The following is an 18335-nucleotide window of genomic DNA, read 5'->3' on the forward strand; positions in this document are numbered from 1 at the left end:
CAGGGCAATCCAGGGAATACTTTTGTTCACGGTGTACACATTTTTATGCTCATACAATAGCTACAGTTTTAAGATTAGATTCTTCAGCCAAAACGTCATGTAAATCCTTTATATTATGCTGGAATATAGTAGCATGTTTCTAATAATCAAAAGAAGGCTTGAAACAATGAAACTGAAGTTCTGTGAGCCACCTTAGGACATCTATGGAGGAATGTAACTGATTCTATAAATGCTAGACAAACAGGACTACAGAACTGGTATTCCAACTTGAAAGAAAATGTCACTAGCCCTTCAAGCTGTGCAGAGAATGACCCAGTCATTGTCCGCCTTTTTGTTCCCAGACTAGACCTCAATATCTTATTTCTGTACCTGTCCTTCATCAACATTTTGTTGAAAAATTACCTAGAACCTCTAAAACAGTGGTGGCGAACTTTTGGCACTCCAGATGTTATGGACTACAGTTCCCATCAGCCCCTGCCAGGGGCTGATGGGAATTGTAGTCCATAACATCTGGAGTGCCAAAGGTTCACCACCACGGCTCTAAAATGTGACAGCACAAGTATCCACTTGCATAGTATGATGGTACTATGAGGCTGCTCTTAATGCATAGAAAAGAAGGTACACTTGTATTTGACTTGTGGGTTTTCCGGGCTGTGTGTCCCTGGTCTGGTAATTTTACCTCCTGGGGTTTCACCCGCATCGCTGGCTGGCATCGTCAAAGGCATGTCACAGTAAGATATTTTCAGACAGAAACACATCTTACCCTGATATGGGTGAAGATGTCAGACATAGATGCAGGTGAAATTTTAGGAGCTAAAACTACCAGACCATGGCCATACAGCCCGGTAAACCCACGATAGCAATACCTTATGTAATTTAAACTGGGCATACTTTCAGTCTATGTATAAATGTTTAAGTGATCTGTAGTAAATTGGGTTGGAGAAATGGGAAGACAAAAAAGTCGTTTAGATGTTCCATATCTGAACTATAATGCCATACAGGGAGGACTCCCAAAACAACTTTATTGCCCTTTTAAACTGTTTAGGAACCATGACAATTAGTGGAAAACGTCATCCTAGGAGTGTGCTGTGAATTCCATGACAATTTCATTACGAATGCCCCACTTTATCACTATAAGAATATAAAGATTTAAAACACTTTATTCCTGAAAAACTGTCACAAGGTAAGTCTCAGGTGCTTCAACCCAGAGTCATAGATCAGCAATACAATGATACCTCAAACAGTATCTGCATCTGATTAACCTTAATTAGGTCCAACACTTCAGAAAGCCGCTCAATGGAGGGGCTGCATTGGTTCATGCCAAACCCAACAGCCTTTCCCTGCCCCCCCCCTTCCAAATCTTTCTAGCAAAAGTAGTTTTAGATTCAGTTCTGAGAAGATAAAAAAATTAAGTAGTTCCTCACGGCCCATTCCGTACCACCATTTGCCAAGCTGGATAACTTTCTCTCTAGGTAAAGTGTTCATTTCTTGGCTTGACCTTCCAGTAAGTCTTTAGCTTCGTTGATTTTGGCTGCAATATATGGGGATCCACCTGGCCAAAAGGAAAACGTGAGAGTCATTTCACCCAAGTCTTGCTCCAGGCTTCTCTCAAATGACGTCTGAGAGCTGAGAAAAGCCTCTATGGAACTTTAGAAATAAATATAAGAGAAGCTTAATTAAGGAAGAAATGAATGCTTAGCAATGAGTAATATTATCCCTTCCACATCACTGGTGTTAGGGGAACATCCTCCCCCCCCCCCCACAATCTGCAAAAACTGCATGAAACTTTTTGGCCCTCTCTCCGTATCAGAAAATAAGTCTGATTTTTTTCCCTTTTATTTTAACCGTTGAGAAATTATACGGTATTAAAAAATAAAATACAACATCTTTACTTATATCATTCACTGACATGCAAACTGCCCAACAGCAAACCCTCAGCCAATAGGAACGCAGGACTGTCCTGCGCGTCCATTGGTTGAGGGTTCGTCATGGCGCTCAAAAACAGCGCTGAAGATGTGCCTTGCGGTTCGCTGGCCCACAACCTCCAACAGCCTTCCCGTTGCCCCCTCCCGCCCTACCAAGCTGTTGCAGCAGAGAAGTGGCGCCTGGAAACCCACTGCCCCACTGTTCCCCAACAGCCTCCCCATTGCTCTGCATGCCAACCCCCCCCCCCAACCAAGCCACCATGGCAGGGACTTTCCCCACCTTCCCAGGCCCCCTGCTGGCTCCCCCTCCCCACACAATCCCAATTTTGCAAAGGGTGGCACCAAGGTGCCTGTCCCTCCATCTCCTTAGTCCCACTCCACCCATTCGCAACGCTGGATCCTGGCTTTGCAAAGAGGGGGGATCCAGCAGGGGCAAGGTGGGGAGAAAAGGCAGGAGGAGTTGCCCCCCCTCAAAGGGCACCGTTCCCAACAACAGTTTTCTCAAGCCTGCTGTATTTGTTTGAACAACAGGCTTTACTGCTAGTTATACAACGCTATACAGATATTTTATGCATTTCTGAGTTTCTAAACCTTTTCTGTCTCATCTGCAGCTTTCGCAAACTCCCCCCAAATTTCCATTTAATTTCTCATGCCAACCTGCGATATATCAAAACTGCAAAGGGGAAAGTCTTGATGTGGAAGGGATAACTGTACATTCTTTGTGCGCATGTTCAGTTACAGTACCTCTAGTTACCTGGAAAGGCAATGAAGTACAATTAGCTGTACAAGAAATGATTACTTATTTTCATTGTTGTAAGGCCAGGGGTCTTCAAACTGTGGCCCTCCAGATGTTCATGGACTACAATTCCCATCAGCCCCTGCCAGCATGGGCAAGTGGTAGGGCTCATGGGAATTGTAGTCTATGAACATCTGGAGGGCCATAGTTTGAAGACCCCTAAGCTGATCAGTTGGATGGAGTCATAACAATGGTGTGCAGTCAAGTTGCAACTGATTCATAGTAAACTCAGGACCATGAGTTTATAAGACAAAGAGATGAGCAGAGATGGTTTACCATTGCCCGCATAGCAACCATACTCTCCCTTGGTGGTCTTCCAACTACTAACCAGGACTGACTTCCAAGCTTTGACAAGATCAGGTGAGTCAGGGCTTTTCTGACTGCTAGGCAGAGTTATAGGTATGCATATCTGAGTTTAAGTAGTTTAAAAGCTCCATAAATATTAGATAGATGACACCGGTGCATCTTTAATCTAGATTTAATTGTGTTCACACTTTTGTAACCAAAAGTTCCACTCTGCTAAGGGCGGAATGTTTCCTCGGTGAAACACAACCTCTTCTGCCAGAGGAAAACTCTAAGGCCCCTTCCGCACACGCAAAATAATGCATTTTCAAACCACTTTCACAACTGTTTGCTAGTGGATTTTGCTATTCCACACAGCTTCAAAGAGCACTGAAAGCAGTTTGAAAGTGCATTATTCTGCATGTGTGGAATGAGCCTAACATTAGGGTAATAGAGATTTTGGATCAAAATATATCGTAAAGCACTTAAGATACATCAGCCAACAACAGTAATAATGTCTGGTATTTAATCCTTGTTGAAATAAATACCTGAGCTGGTGACTGAAGGTATCTTGAGTACCAGCTTGTAGTCAAGCTCCAGCTGAATAAAGTTCCAGGGGTATGCATGCAAACCAGCACCTTTTAAATCCATCTAATTTCATCACACAGCCTAGCAGTCAGCAACACAATTCATTTGCGAATTAGTTAAATCTGTCTTCAACCAGTTTTAAGTGCTGAAGTGTTTTCAGGGCAACGTTAGCCCTAAAAGAAAAATTCCAGCAGTTTATGAAGAATTCCTTCAAGATGGTATTTTAAAGACGTTTATTCTATTGATTTACGTTATTTATAATAAACTTCTCTCATTGGGACTCGGGGCAGATTACACAGAGCAAGCCAGTAACAACCAACGGGGACATCCAATAAGCAATGCAGTGTAATTTGGATTGCAGCAATCTGGAACGAACCAGAAGTCTGAAACATAGCTGAAGGAAAGCATATGTATTAATAGGACACTTTAAATGAAGGCCCTTCAGATGTTCATGGACTATGATTCCCATCAGCCCCTGCCAGCATTCTGGAGGGCCAGAGTTGGACACCCCTGCTTTAAATAATGCCAAAATCACATTTGTGAGTCTGAAAGTAAGGGCTGTGCCTCTTTGTTGCTCTCACTAGATTTGTCAGCAACCTATGGTATTGTGGGCCATGATATCTTGTTGAGATGTTTGGGGGTATTTATTAACTTCACTGCTTGCATGCCATGTGGCCTCCACTGGGGCCGCTCATGGGACTCTCCCGTCCTCTCTGCCTGGGCCCCGGACCTCCTGGCAGAACCCTCAGCAGAGTGCCTTCATGCACAAGCGCTCCAATGGGGCAGCCCCGTTGCACGCACTGCCTGCCTGCTCCCTCGTTGGTCTTTTGCAGCACTGGCTCCCCCCGGTCCCTCGATCCCACTGGACTCTTTTCCAGAAGCCCAAGAAACCTGGAGCAAGCAGCTGTATTGGGTGCCCACTCCTGGTAGGTTCTTTGATGGGAGAGGGGTAATTCCACTGCTTGCCACAGGCGCTATATACTGAAGCTACATCCCTGCTCAATGGCAAACCACCATGTAAAAATAGTCTGCCTAGTAAAGGTTGTGATGTAACATCACTCATTGTGTCTGTAATGATCTGGTGCTTTTAGGGCAGGGGTGGCCAACCTATGGCACTCCAGATGTTCATGGACTACAATTCCCATCAGCCCCTGCCAGAACGGCCAACTGGCTGTGCGTGCACATTCTCCCTGCTGCTTCCCACCTTGTGGAATGGCCTGCCTGAGGTCAGGAAAGCTTCCACGCTTCTTTCATTTCCCTGAATGTACAAAACAGGTGGCCAAGTCCTCTAATGGGACACACCAGATGGACAAGAGGAACAGCATTAATGGGTTTACATCAAACAAAATCCATTTCCTCTCGCATTTACCTTTATCGGGGTGATTCAAAAGCATGATTCGTCTGTGAGCTTCTCTGATTTTTCCTTTATTAGCTGTAGGACTGCTTGTTCAAAAAAATGAGAAAGACACCACGTTAGGTCTATAATGTTTTCAGAAGAACTTCAAAACCCAGTTTCTGTTAGGGCTAGGCTACTTCTTTTTTAATTTCTCTCTTCCCTTCTCCATTCGCTTTCTTTCCTCCTCCATTTGCTCTATTTGCTCCAATTCTCCTTTCCTTCTCAGTTTGCTCTAACTCTGCATTCTTCGCGTGGGGTTAACAGCTGCTACTGACAGAATTTTTGTAATCCACAAGCAAAGAGGTATTTCCAAGCTACACGAGGATATTTTGGAAATTCCAGCATTCATGCAAAAAGAAAACAGCTCGTCCGACTTAACTGGTCTGCAAGGGTATAAAAGAAGAAGTGTTTGGATTTATATCTCCCCTTTCTCTCCTGTAAGGAGACTCAAAGGGGCTTACGATCTCCTTTCCCTCCCCCCCCCCACAACAAACACCCTGTGAGGTGGGTGGGGCTGAGAGAGCTCCAAAGAACTGTGACTAGCCCAAGGTCACCCAGCTGGAATGTATTGGAATGCACAAGCTAACCTGGTTCACCAGATGAGCCTCCACAGCTCAAGTAGCAGAGCGGGGAATCAAACTCGGTTCTCCAGATTAGAGTGTACCTGCTGTTAACCACTATACCATGTTGACCACTACACTACTCCCTTTGGCCCTCCTCCCTGCCTCGGGATACAGTACAGGGGCAGGCAACCTATAGCACGTATAATCACTTTGCTTGGCCCCAAGGGCCCACCCAAGTAACGGAGGCACTGCTAGTGCTGCTGGGACAAGCAGTGCGGGAGAAAGAAAAGAGCCCGGCCCTGCGATTCCCCTCCGGACTCTGCCAACTCCAAGGCAAATTCCTGAGTCGTTGGCTGTCCCACTAAGGCTTGGCTAACTCCAAGCAAGTCTGCCCAAGGAAAACTATTCTCTCTCCTGCTCGTTTTGTTTCCAGGCACATCAGCGTCTTCTTAGGCAGATGCTGCATTTTTGCCAGCACCTGGATCCCAAAAATGCTGCCTGACCCTGGCATACTGCATAGGAAAAGCAGCTCCCTTGCTTTGAAGCTCTATCTAAGGCAGCATTTGAAGTTCCAGCTCAAGCGATCTGAGAATTCCCATGCTCTTGTGCAAACAGGGTGTCAAGGGTTTCTGTTAGGGTCTCTAATAGGGGGTTGGCTGTTGTGAAATGCTTGCTTCGGAGATATTGAACAGTGCAAGAAAACACCACACAGAAACTGTTCATAGACCTCTGCAGCTATGGAGACTGAGCTGCACCCCTGTGTAGTTTATCTCAGCTTTCAAGGTAATATAGCCACCATGAAAACATCTAGGGGTTGGTCACTGGTTGCTGCTGGAATTCTCTGTCTTTAGAGAAAGTCTCCATGATTTAACTCACAATGTTAGTTCCTTGAAAAGAATTTTTTTTTTACCTGATTCCTAATATTAAAGAAGCTTCTCTCTTGGTCATTTTGGATTCAAATCCTCCTCTGTAATAACCACTGAAGGCCTGAAATAAGACATATTGTTATAAAACGGGTCCCCAACCTGTTTGAGCTTGTGGGCATCTTTGGAGGTCTGACATAGGGTGGTGGGCACAATCACAAAATGGCTGCAGCAAGAAGTGGAGATACGTACACAGAGGAAGTCCAAGTGCATAAGAACATAAGAACAAGCCTGCTGGATCAGACCAGAGTCCATCTAGTCCAGTACTCTGCTACTCGCAGTGGCCCACCAGGTGCCTTTGGGAGCTCACATGCAGGATGTGAAAGCAATGGCCTTCCGCTGCTGCTGTTCCCGATAACCTGGTCTGCTAAGGCATTCGCAACCTCAGATCAAGGAGTGCAGGCAGAAGAGGAGTGAGAGAGAATAAAACAAACAACATGGTAGCAGCTGGTGCTGAAACAATATTTTAATCTGCACAGCTAACTGGATGACCCATGGCCAATTGGCCAACCATCGTTGCTGGGAGGAGTCCCACCCACTTCCTAAAAGCACTTTAATGGGCGCCAAGAAAGGTGCTGGCATGCACCATGGAGCCCATGCAGTGGTGGGATCCAACATTTTTTGTAACAGGTTCCCATGGTGGTGGGATTCAAACTGTGGCGTAGCGCCAATGGGGCTGGGCGGGGCACGACAGGGGTGTGGCTGGGCACTCCTGGGGCGGGGCATTCCTGGGCGGGGCTGTGGCAAGGACGCAGCCGCTGCACCGGTCCTTGGGCGGGAAACTAATCCACGCAGGCACAGGATGCCACGCACACCAGTGCACCTCCTGCTAGTCTGCTTCAAGTTCTGCGCGCTACTGCTGAGAGGAGGGGCATAACTAAGGCAAAAATCCCATGGCAAAATCACCAATTAGTAACCCCCTCTCGGCACACACAAATAATTAGTAACCTACTCTCGGGAACCTGTGAGAACCTGCTGGATCCCACCTCTGAGCCCATGGGCACCATGTTGGAGACCCCTGTTATAAAAAGTAGATTTTTTTAAAAAAAGTAGCACACAAAGCCATGACCAATAACTACGAAGACTTTATAATTCTGTGACAGGGCTAAAGCTCATGAAATCACCCATCCAGTTCTACAAAGTCAATTAAAGAATGCCGGATGTTTTCAGCCTTCCAGCCTCTCCACTCCTAATGCCCCCTCCCTACTTTTATAATTTTACACCCTCCTGTTACCTTGGTCAAAAAGCCCTGGATCTCTGAAAATACAACACCAGTAACTTGCTTACTGAGCTGCTCGGGTTCCAGTCCGACAATACACCATGGTATTACTACGGAAGCATGCAAAAGTCATCGCTGGTGGAAGGCAAAATTAAACCAGATGAACTCACAGCTTTTGGCAGAGACTGAAGAGCTTGCTTCACTTGTGGCTCCATTTGTTTCATTGCCTGTAATGCGTAACGGCCTTGAAGAAAGGTCAGAATTCCAGTTCAGCTACTGAAGAGTATAAGCCATAACTGCTGCCAACGCAAGTGACTTCGCACCAGCATTGCCTGCATGCTTAGGAGGGACAGGATGGGATCCACCACCTCTAAAGAGGCTTTCTACTAGTGCACAAGATTGGCAAGGTGTGATTTCTCCTCAATATATTATTGAACTGCTGGTGACCCCTGCCCCCGCGATGATACAGCTGGCCTTGACCTGGGCCAGAGCCTTTACGGCTCTGGCCCCTGCCTGGTGGAATGCTCTACCTCCAGCTGTCCGGGCCCTGTGGGACCTTGGTGAGTTTCACAGGGCTTGTAAGACAGAGCTATTCCACCGGGCTTTTGGAGGGGCCGGCCGTGGGCCTACTCCACCGAATCTGAGGCTGCCTGTCTCCATCTTTTTTATTCTGGTTAGGCCTGATCTATTGATGACATCGCGGGCCCTACCCATTCCCTCCCTTCTTTGGCCTTAGTTCGGGCGCCTGTTTTAAACAACTTTTGTTCTAAAATATTTCTGTTGTTTTAATTTATTGCTGCATAGGTTTTAAGGGGTTTAAGTTTTTATGCTGTTCATTTGCTGTTCGTTAGAACAGCCATATTGTGAGCCGCCTCGAGCCCTTTGGGGATGAGGCGGCCTATAAGTTTGTTTAATTAATTAATTAATTGATTGATTGATTGATTAATATTAATATATTATTTATAATCTGCCTTTCTTAGTGAAACTCAAGGCAGGTCACGCAAAGTTGCTACTTATGACTCACTAATTCTTTAAGAAATTCTGAAGCACAGCTAAAGAAACAGATCTGTATTCATCAAGCCCATACACCGCTATATATGCGTACACTTCAGTGCAAGAACACAGTCTTGAGTTCAGGAAGAAAAATATCCACAAGTTCAGAATGTCATTGCACGTACTACCTTTGAAAAGGCTAACATTTATCCAACGAACCTCAAATCTTACATAGTACTGGATCAACTGATCAAGGTGTCTATCATTTGTCTTGGGCTACTATAACGCATATCGAGCAATAAGTGGCGTTTAGCCAACCTCATTTTTCTGTGTAGTTCAAAAGGCTTTAATTATTTTATGTTTCTAGGCCATCAGGTTGTCATGATAATCTCAGCAAGTCCAAATTGAGCTTATAACCCTTCTATATTAATTTCAGAGGGTGTGTTGATCTGCAGTAGAACCGCTAGATTTGATGTATTGTCGAAGGCTTTCACGGCCAGATTCAACTCGTTGTGGGTTTTCCGGGCTGCGTGGCTGTGGTCTGGTAGATCTTGTTCCTAACACTTACTGATTGGTTCCCCACCCTGGAACATGGACAATATATACCCCACTAAAACATTCCCTTCTCACTGGACACAGTGTGTAACAGACTTCCCTCTGTGATACACCTCTGAAGATGCCAGCCACAGATGCAGGTGAAACATTAGGAACAAGATCCACCAGACCACGGCCACACAGCCCGGAAAACCCACCACAACCAGCTAGATTTGAGTCCAGAAGCACACTAGAGACCAAAAAACCAAGGCGCTACTGGACTCAAATCTAGCATTTCATATTAGTTCCTTTTACCAGTTTGTGATATCTTTATTCAGTAGTTGCATACCCAAGAGTACCGCATCTCCATGATACTGAGCAAGAGGCATTTCACTGAAAATATCGTTTTTTAAAATTACGAATTATCGACTATCATAAATACTTATGAATATTTATGAATATCATAAATAAATATCATATTATAAATCTCAGCCTTTAACAATGCAAAGAGACAAAGGAAAAACAGTGGTGGAGACGGAAGCTGCTTTTGTTCCAATATGATAGTAACCTGTGTGCATTTTGCATTGAGTTTCTTCAGAAGGATCAGTGAAATATCAAAGCAGATCTGTTTCCACTAATCCCCCTGAGGAAGCTCAATGCGAAACACGTGGGGGTTATCCTCATATTGGAATAAAATCATCTTCCTATCATACCTTTTTTAAAATCTTCGTCTCTTTGTTCTAATTGGTGCAGCCTTTCTTCTTTAACAATGCACAAGATTAAAAAAAATTAGAAACATGCCACTTTAAAATGCACCAATCTGCTACAGTCTTTCTGCTTTTGATAATCAACCACGATAGCCTTTTGAGACTAACACGCTGTACCTAATGCTGGAATGATATTATCCATTTACAGTGTAGCACCCTTCAAGCAGCCAGAAATAAAACATGCACTCCGTACACAAACCTGCATATCCAGCGGCAGCTATTGTCAGACCGACGGCTATCATAGTACTAGCCTAAAAAGGAAAGGGGAAAGCAATACTGTAAAAGTGATAAAGCAATACTGTAAAAGTGATAAAGCAGTCATTTCACTGCATTAAGTATACTTACTGTTGGCATTCAAATGGCTTGACAGATAAAAGAAAAACACTTTGAGGCCTCCATAAAATGGATGGGATAAAGGTTGCTTACACTTTCCAGAGGGCCTTAATTGTCACGCTCTTCTTGCATTAGAGCGGTATAAGGCATAACTGCTGGCGGTGAAGTCCTTTTGGCTAGACGTACCCTCGGAAATAAATTTCTGGGCCAGGGAAGAAATCGTGTCTGCATTTCTTGAAATATGAAAGCCCGCCCCCCATTTAAAAGGGCACAAAACTTGTGTGTGCTCATTCTAAACTTAGTGGACAATGAACAAAAAAAGAATACTCCATTTGGAATCCCCTTTCACTTACTTCAGGTGGCTGTTGTGAGGATAAGATAGAAGACAGGAGAATAACTGTAAGCTGTTTGGGGTCCCCATTGGAGATAAAGGCAGGATATAAATGAAGTAACGAAATAGTAAACTTCTGTTTCTCACTGTCAAATTGCTCTCTGAACCAGCTGACAGAATCCTGGACTTTGGAAAGATATGTATTCACCCTCAGCCATACGTTAACTAAATGTCTTTGGGGAACAAGATTCAGCGCTTCAAGTTTACCCATAAAACTGGGGCTCATTCCACACATGCAGAATAATGCACTTTCAAACTGCTTTCAATGCTCTCTGAAGCTGTGCGGAATGGCAAAATCTTGCAAACAGTTTTGAAAGTGGTTTGAAAATGCATTATTTTGCGTGTGCGGAAGGGGCCTCAGTTTTATTTTAATTAGCTGCTTCCCAATATAGTGAACTATTTTTCTGTGTATATATTTAGATGGACTGCTTATAACTGGAAACATGTTCAAAGTCAACTAACATCAATTTTTAAAAATGTCTGACCCCTAGTTTTGTTCACCTAAAAAGGTAAAGTTTCCCCTTCAGTCGTGTCCGACCCTGGGGTACCACTGCGAGGAGTGATTTCATAGGCAAGCCGTTTTTGTGGGGTAGTTTGCCATTGCTTTCCCCGGCTATTCTTTACACCGGCCAAGAAATGGATGGATGGCTGAGTTGACCATGAGCCAGCTGCCAGGATATCTGACCCACAGGGGGCTCGAACTCCTGACGGTGTGAGTGGCAGTGCAAGCACTTAACTGCTATGCCACCCAAGAACCCGTTCTGCACCCCTGCATTCACCCAGTGATGTAATGCAATCTCATGCCGCCTTCAAGGGAAAGATCCCTGTCCCCATTCCTGTGGTTGTGCCTTTTAAATGTAGCTCCCAGTCTTATGGAGCACACATAGAAAAGTAGCTCCCACAGTGATGTAAATAAAATACACCATAGTTACCGTCTTACAAGTGGTTTCATGGGAGGTGGCAAGTTAGTGGCCAGAGTTAAGGATGATTGCTTCAAGCATCGTGGTTACAGGTTTTGCAGGTCTCTCACTTTTGCCTCAGGTTCAGCACTCCTGAACTAGGATACTAGCAGTTGGTGGTGATGGAAAGTGCCTTCAAGTGGCACCCAAGTATAAGGGTCTGTTACTCCAGTCATCAACAAGACTCGGGAGGATTTCAAGAGCTTTATTGGAACTGTTTCATCCCAGGCTCAGATAGCTGAAACTGGGGGTTTGGCTCTCTGACCCCTGGTATATACCTTACAGTTTAGTTCAACCCCTGGATTCCGCCCACCCTCACATTCCCATAATATCAGCATGTGAAAGGACAGTGGGAACAACAGCATTGTTTGGGCTGACAGTTCACTCCTTCAGGAAGGCAGATAAGGATGAATGGCTAAGCTCTATTGAACTAGTTACTCTGCAAGCAGGGGGAGGCCTCCGTAGCCTTGAGCGATGATAATGGCCGGGCCATCTGCAGCTGGAGTGTGGACCTGAAAACTGCTGGGCCTAGAATGGCGCAGGCCTGACACCAAGTTAGGAAAGGAGTTGAACTGCAAGGATTGTCATGCCCTTATCTAAAGCCGTGGTGCGACCGCACTTGGAGTACTATGTTCAGTTCTGGTCGCCACATCTCAAAAAGGATATCGAAGAGATAGAAAAAGTGCAGATAAGGGCAACGAGGATGATTGAAGGATTGGAGCACCTTCCTTATGAGGAGAGGCTGCAGCGTTTGGGACTCTTTAGTTTGGAGAGGAGACGTCTGAGGGGGGATATGATTGAAGTCTATAAAATTATGCATGGAGTAGAAAATGTTGACAGAGAGAAAATTTTTTCTCTTTCTCACAATACTAGAACCAGGGGGCATCCATTGAAAATGCTGGGGGGAAGAATTAGGACTAATAAAAGGAAACACTTCTTCATGCAATGTGTGATTGGTGTTTAGAATATGCTGCCACAGGAGGTGGTGATGGCCACTAACCTGGATAGCTTTAAAAGGGGCTTGGACAGATTTATGGAGAAGAAGTCGATCTATGGCTACCAATCTTGATCCTCCTTGATCTCAGATTGCAAATTCCTTAGTAGACCAGGTGCTCAGGAGCAGCAGCAGCAGAAGGCCATTGCTTTCACATCCTGCACGTGAGCTCCCAAAGGCTCCTGGTGGGCCACTGCGAGTAGCAGAGTGCTGGACTAGATGGACTCTGGTCTGATCCAGCAGGCTAGTTCTGTAGTGTTGGTGATTCTGTAGTGTTTTCAAGGCAATTGGTTTGCCATTGCCTACCTTCGAGTAGCGACCCTGGGATTCCCTGGTCGTCTCCCATGCAAGTACTAATCAAGGCCAATCCGCTTCATTTCTGAGATCTAACAAGATCAGACTAGTCTGGGCATTCCAGGTCAGGGCCTTTAGCAGTTATGTCATCTGAATTAATGAACCTAGACAGACCAAGTTGACCAACTTAAGAACTTAACAATTGCATTTGGAATAGGGTCAACACCCCACTAGTGGCTAGGCCCGTGGTGGCGAACCTTTGGCACTCCAGATGTTATGGACTACAATTCCCAACAGCCCCTGCCAGCATGGTCAATTGGCCATGCTGGCAGGGGCTGATGGGAATTGTAGTCCATAACATCTGGAGTGCCAAAGGTTTGCCACCACTGGGCTAGGCCAACATGCTGTTTCCAACAGCAGCCAATCTCTAGAGGTTTATAAGCAGGGTATGTGCAAAAAACCTGCAGTAAAGTATGACAAAAATCTATGTTGGAAAAAAGGTTGAACGCCAGTCAACTGATTAGTTAAAAGGAGAGTAGACCAATTCATAGAGGATGGGGCTACAATGGTTACTAGTCACAATGGCTATCTACTCTTTCCAATACCAGTGGCAGTTTGCCGCTTATATCAGCAGCTTCAGAGCAAGGGTGGGAGAATGCTGCTTAGTCATCCTGCTAAGAGGCAGCTGTTCAGCCATTGTCTGAATGAAATGCTGGACTTGATGGGCACTTGGTCTGATCCAACATGGTTCTTCTTAGGTTCGAATCTCTTTCTCGACTGTCTTCTTCCAAAGAGCTCAGAGTGTTAGTGTAGGTAGGAGTGAGAGAGACTTGCTCCTTCCTTCTACATCGACCAGGGGGGAACTTAGCAGCACTGTAAAGTTTTTGCTACTGACTTTTCCAAACAGGAACATAAACAGCCAGCTTGACAAAGGTCACTTTAAAAATAACTTCGTGCCCAAGTCGTCCTTTCCTACTAGCCCGTCAATAATTTGTTTTTGTAATTAACATGCATCAAACCTGTTGAGCTTGACAATTTTTTTCTGTTGTTCTATTAAAGATGTTTTTAAAATGCTTAACCATTATTTGACAATAACGGACCAATCTTTTCCCCACCATTTCTGGAATTCCATTACCTTGGAAAAGTTTGATAACTATCCTTCACTGTTTACCCTCAGTATTATCCCCACCCAGGGACTTCAGTGATGGATGGTTAATAAGTATACAGATAAATAAATAAAATAAATATTTTTGTCTCAGAGAGACACTCAGTATAGAGCTGGAATTTCATTTAACCACCATCACAGTGTTGGTGTTCAAAGTTCTTCATACAAGTTATATTGGTTATCATCTCTGCAGCAATCTGGTAAAGAAGGCCAGGATTATTAACCCAAACATTGCAAATGAGGAGTTGAAACCAAAGGAGCACAGATTATCCAAGGTTACCAAGTGATGTATTGTCGAAGGCTTTCACGGCCGGACTCAACTGGTTGTTGTGGGCTTTCTGGGCTGTGTGGCTGTGATCTGACAGATTTTGTTTCTAACGTTTTGCCTGCATCTGTGGCTGGCATCTTCAGGGGTGTATCACAGAAAGAAGACACACCTCTCTGTGATACACCTCTGAAGATGCCAGCCACAGATGCAGGAGGAACATCAGGAACAAGATCTACCAGACCATGGCCACACAGCCCGGAAAGCCCACAACAACCAGTTACCAAGTGAGTTTGTACCAGAAATGAGGTTCTGAAGTGTAGACCTCCCCAGATCACAGGCAACTTCCTTAGCCACTAGACTACCCCAGCTCAGAAAAACAGGTGACAGAGCTGTCCTCCAGGTGTGCGGTTGTAAGACAGATTTAAATAGCGCAAAACCAACTTACCCATGAGACTTTGCATGGGCCCAGAGTCTTGCTTAAACCAGTCTGTTGCACACACAGCTACATTTTATGTGGGACAGTAACATGCCAACACAATACCCACTGAGGCTATATATCTCTGCCGTGTAAACATTTGCTGGCCCTGAGCTTGCAAAAAATGTAGCTGTCCAGCAACATACAAGAAACTGGCTCTCTGCAAAACTGCGCGGGAAACTATTCCGTCCCCTTGGGTGCTGTGTGGTTTCCGGGCTGTATGGCCGTGTTCTAGCAGCATTCTCTCCTGACGTTTCGCCTGTATCTGTGGCTGGCATCTGATGGCATCCATCAGATCCTCTGAAGATGCCAGCCACAGATGCAGGCGAAACGTCAGGAGAGAATGCTGCTAGAACACGGCCATACAGCCCGGAAACCACACAGCACCCAAGTGATTCCGGCCGTGAAAGCCTTCGACAATACATATTCTGTCCCCATCAGCATCACGTCCAGGCACCTTCAACTCACTTCCCAAAGCCAATCCCTCTTCTACTACCCCTTTAACATGCTCAAGGTCATCACTGAGAAACAACCTGGATCCTCCTCTAATAGAATAACAACCAAAGGTTTGCCTTGTGTAAGAAACCAATTTTATCCAGATCCAGACATGCACGTCAAAAAGTATAAGGGCTGCAGATAATTCGGATTAACGCTACCCCGGATTAAAGTGCAATGCGTTGCACGCTCCCTGCCTCAATAGAAAGAAGAAGCCTCCCACTTCTGCAAGACTGGGAGCGGGTGGAGGGTAGAAGCACGCCTTTCGCCCCTTGCCCGTCAACAGGAGGACCGGGCGGGCGGCAGGGAGAGCAGCTCGCGGCCACTCGCGCACTCACCATGATTCCGCTCGCCCCCCGCCGAGGGGGTACAGAAACCCCGCGCTCGCTCCCGCGCCCTGCCTGACTGCTGCCGTAAAGCAAAGTTCGCGGGTCGTAAAACAGCAACCGCCTCCGCCCCAACCCCCACCCCGGCAAAGGGCAGCAATTAGCGGGCAGTGCGCACGCGCGTTGGCGTTCGTTGTCTGAGGGAGGTTTTTTTTACCTCAGCTGAGGGAAACTTTGTGAGGGAGACAGTCGCTCTGGGAGGAGGATTCGCTTCCCCCGTTAAATTAAAAAGCCTCTGAGGAGAAACCGAGAAGCAGCTGTCCAGTGTAGTCAGATTGGCCTTTTAGTCTCTTCTTGACACAGTGTAAAAACGTTGCCATTTAGTCGCACCCGACTCAGGGCGACCTCGTGGAGTTTTCAAGGCTTGGCCTGGCTTTTCGCTCCTGTCGCAGTCCCAGTCTTCCCTGCCCAAGGACTGCCCCTAGTTTGCTTACAAGCCTCGACCAGAATAAAAGGGTCTGCAACCTGCGGCTCTCCAGATGTTCATGGACTACAAATCCAATCTCCAGATTTTCATGGACTACAAATCCAATTGGCCATGCTGGCAGGGGCTGATGGGATTTGTAGTCCATGAACAAATTGGCCGTGCTGGCAGGGGCTGATGAGATTTGTAGTCCATGAACAAATTGGCCATGCTGGCAGGGGCTGATGGGATTTGTAGTCCATGAACAAATTGGCCGTGCTGGCAGGGGCTGATGAGATTTGTAGTCCATGAACAAATTGGCCATGCTGGCAGGGGCTGATGGGATTTGTAGTCCATGAACATCTGGAGAGCCGCAGGTTGCAGACCCACCTAGTCTGGGCTGCGAGGGCGGCGGCTGTAATTGATCTCTCTCTATAAGTTTCCCAGTCAATGTTGAGCTCCGAGTACATCACATTATATTTAGTTATTTGGAAATGGTGGTGCCCCCGTTTCTCCAAGCTCAGGGTGACCCCCCCCCCCTCAGTTTTACCCTCACACACTGCGAGAGAGTAGACCAAAAAGGCAGTGACTGCTCTCTGGTCACTTTCATGGCTCAGCAACATTATGTTTTCTCGCATGCGCCTGGATGCTGCTCACCTCAGGTGTGTGTCTAGTTGAAGACTGAGCTTTGGTGGTTGACCTGTGATGGGAGTTCTGTTGCTTAGTATCCTCTCCCTGTGTTTTTTTAAGTCTGCAAAACCTCTTCTGACTCCACAAAGCTACCAGCTGGTGGAGGCGGCTCTTGGCGTGTGTTGGATGGTGTCACACCAGACCCTTTCGTTTGGCTTGTGCGGCTGTTGGCCTCCAAAAGAACTGAGTAGGGTTGATGCGTCTAAGGATTTACATCAGCTGTGCTCTCCAAAGCCCTGGCCCAATTAAGGACTATGAGAGGTAGGGTGAAATAAAAGAATTATTGGGGCTGCAGCACCAGTTTTCATAGAGGCAGAAATGGGGAATACCAAAAGGTTTCCAGGTTTTATGCTGTTTACAGAGTCATAAAGTCAGCAATCGGCCTCTTCCGCACTTGCAGAATAATGCACTTTCAATCCTCGTTCACAGTTGTTTGCAAGTGGATTTTGCTGTTCTGCACAGTAAAATCCCGCTGCAAAGTGCATTGAAAGTGGATTATTCTGCAAGTGCAGAAGGAGCCCTGATTGCAGCATCATTGGTGAGGTCAAATAGACCCTCCCTTTTACATACTGTACATGCGAAGTTCCCTTTGTACAACCCACTCCCCTTGGTACCTCCCCTGGGTGGAGATTTAACATTAAAGTAAGGCTTAGGTCAAGCCAAGGTGCCAACCTGACCTCATGTGGTACATTGTTTATTCTGGAATCTTGGGGATGTTTTGACTAACAATATATGGTTCAAATGCTGATCAAAGCACATTGGCATTATGATACCATTGGAGGAATGCACTGGGTGACAGGATGTCTACGTAAATTACTCAAGGAAGTCTTGAGTGTGAATTCTGACACCCATTTTCCTGATATCTCTAACAACAGCATTGTTATGTTAACAGGACCTTTCTTTGAACTTCTTTACACCAGGGGCCCAATGGACTGCTCAAGCTGGGTGAAAACCAGAGCACTTATATAACAAGAAAAAACTTTAAACTATGGGTTATTCATTTTATTTCCTAACATCTACAGAAAGAAGAACCACAAAGGAAACAAACAAACAAACAGAAATAAATCTTCATTTTATGTCCAAGCTACCAAACAGAAATATAGCCTACGTTCTTCCACACTATGTTTCTGTCATGAGTGGCTGGCATATTTAGCTGTAAACAATGCACTTGTAGCTAGGAGCTAGCATTTCAACAGATATGGAAAACATTTTACATTTTTCATGCATAGCAGAGTACTAGAATGCTTATATGCGAAATGGACGACTTGTTCATCACAAGAAAAGCTGCAATCCACATTCTTAAAAGAATCAAAGCAGTGCATTTGCAATTGTCAGTTTCTTCTCAAAAGATGACACTACAGGGCTGCCAACTGTGGATTAGGAAATTCCTGGGGTTGGGGGGGATGCAGCCTGGGGAGAGCAGGGCTTGGAGAAGAGAGGGTTCTTAGTGTGTACTAAGAGTATCTGAACACTTGTCAGTATGGAATATAGAACAC

At 45.6% G+C, this 18335-nt stretch overlaps 1 protein-coding gene across 2 annotated transcripts; it reads right to left on the reverse strand.

Annotated features, from left to right (window-relative positions):
• Positions 1-1142: 1142 nt before the first annotated feature.
• DNAJC19 (DnaJ heat shock protein family (Hsp40) member C19) lies at positions 1143-15818 on the reverse strand. Of its 2 annotated transcripts, none has more exons than XM_048505122.1 (6): positions 15699-15818; positions 10186-10237; positions 7863-7936; positions 6461-6537; positions 4961-5031; positions 1143-1552 (listed from the first exon to the last, which is right to left on the reverse strand). In XM_048505122.1, the coding sequence occupies exons 1-6, from the start codon at positions 15699-15701 to the stop codon at positions 1482-1484; spliced, it is 348 nt and encodes a 115-aa protein (XP_048361079.1). In that variant the 5' UTR covers positions 15702-15818; the 3' UTR covers positions 1143-1481. The 2 variants fall into 2 exon arrangements, with proteins under 2 accessions (XP_048361079.1, XP_048361078.1); XM_048505121.1 differs by having other exon boundaries at positions 4961-5034.
• Between the last annotated feature and the right edge of the window lie 2517 nt (positions 15819-18335).

The sequence above is a fragment of the Sphaerodactylus townsendi genome, linkage group LG08, assembly GCF_021028975.2.
Source record: "Sphaerodactylus townsendi isolate TG3544 linkage group LG08, MPM_Stown_v2.3, whole genome shotgun sequence".
NCBI lineage: Eukaryota > Metazoa > Chordata > Lepidosauria > Squamata > Sphaerodactylidae > Sphaerodactylus > Sphaerodactylus townsendi.

Coding starts and splice junctions, on each gene's coding strand:
- DNAJC19 (XM_048505121.1), bottom strand. Junction 7,937..10,185: donor AGCTGCCGCTGGATATGCAG/GTTTGTGTACGG, acceptor CCTTTCTTCAAG/GCCGTTACGCATTACAGGCA. Junction 5,035..6,460: donor TCTTTAATATTAGGAATCAG/GTAAAAAAAAAA, acceptor TTTTTGAACAAG/CAGTCCTACAGCTAATAAAG.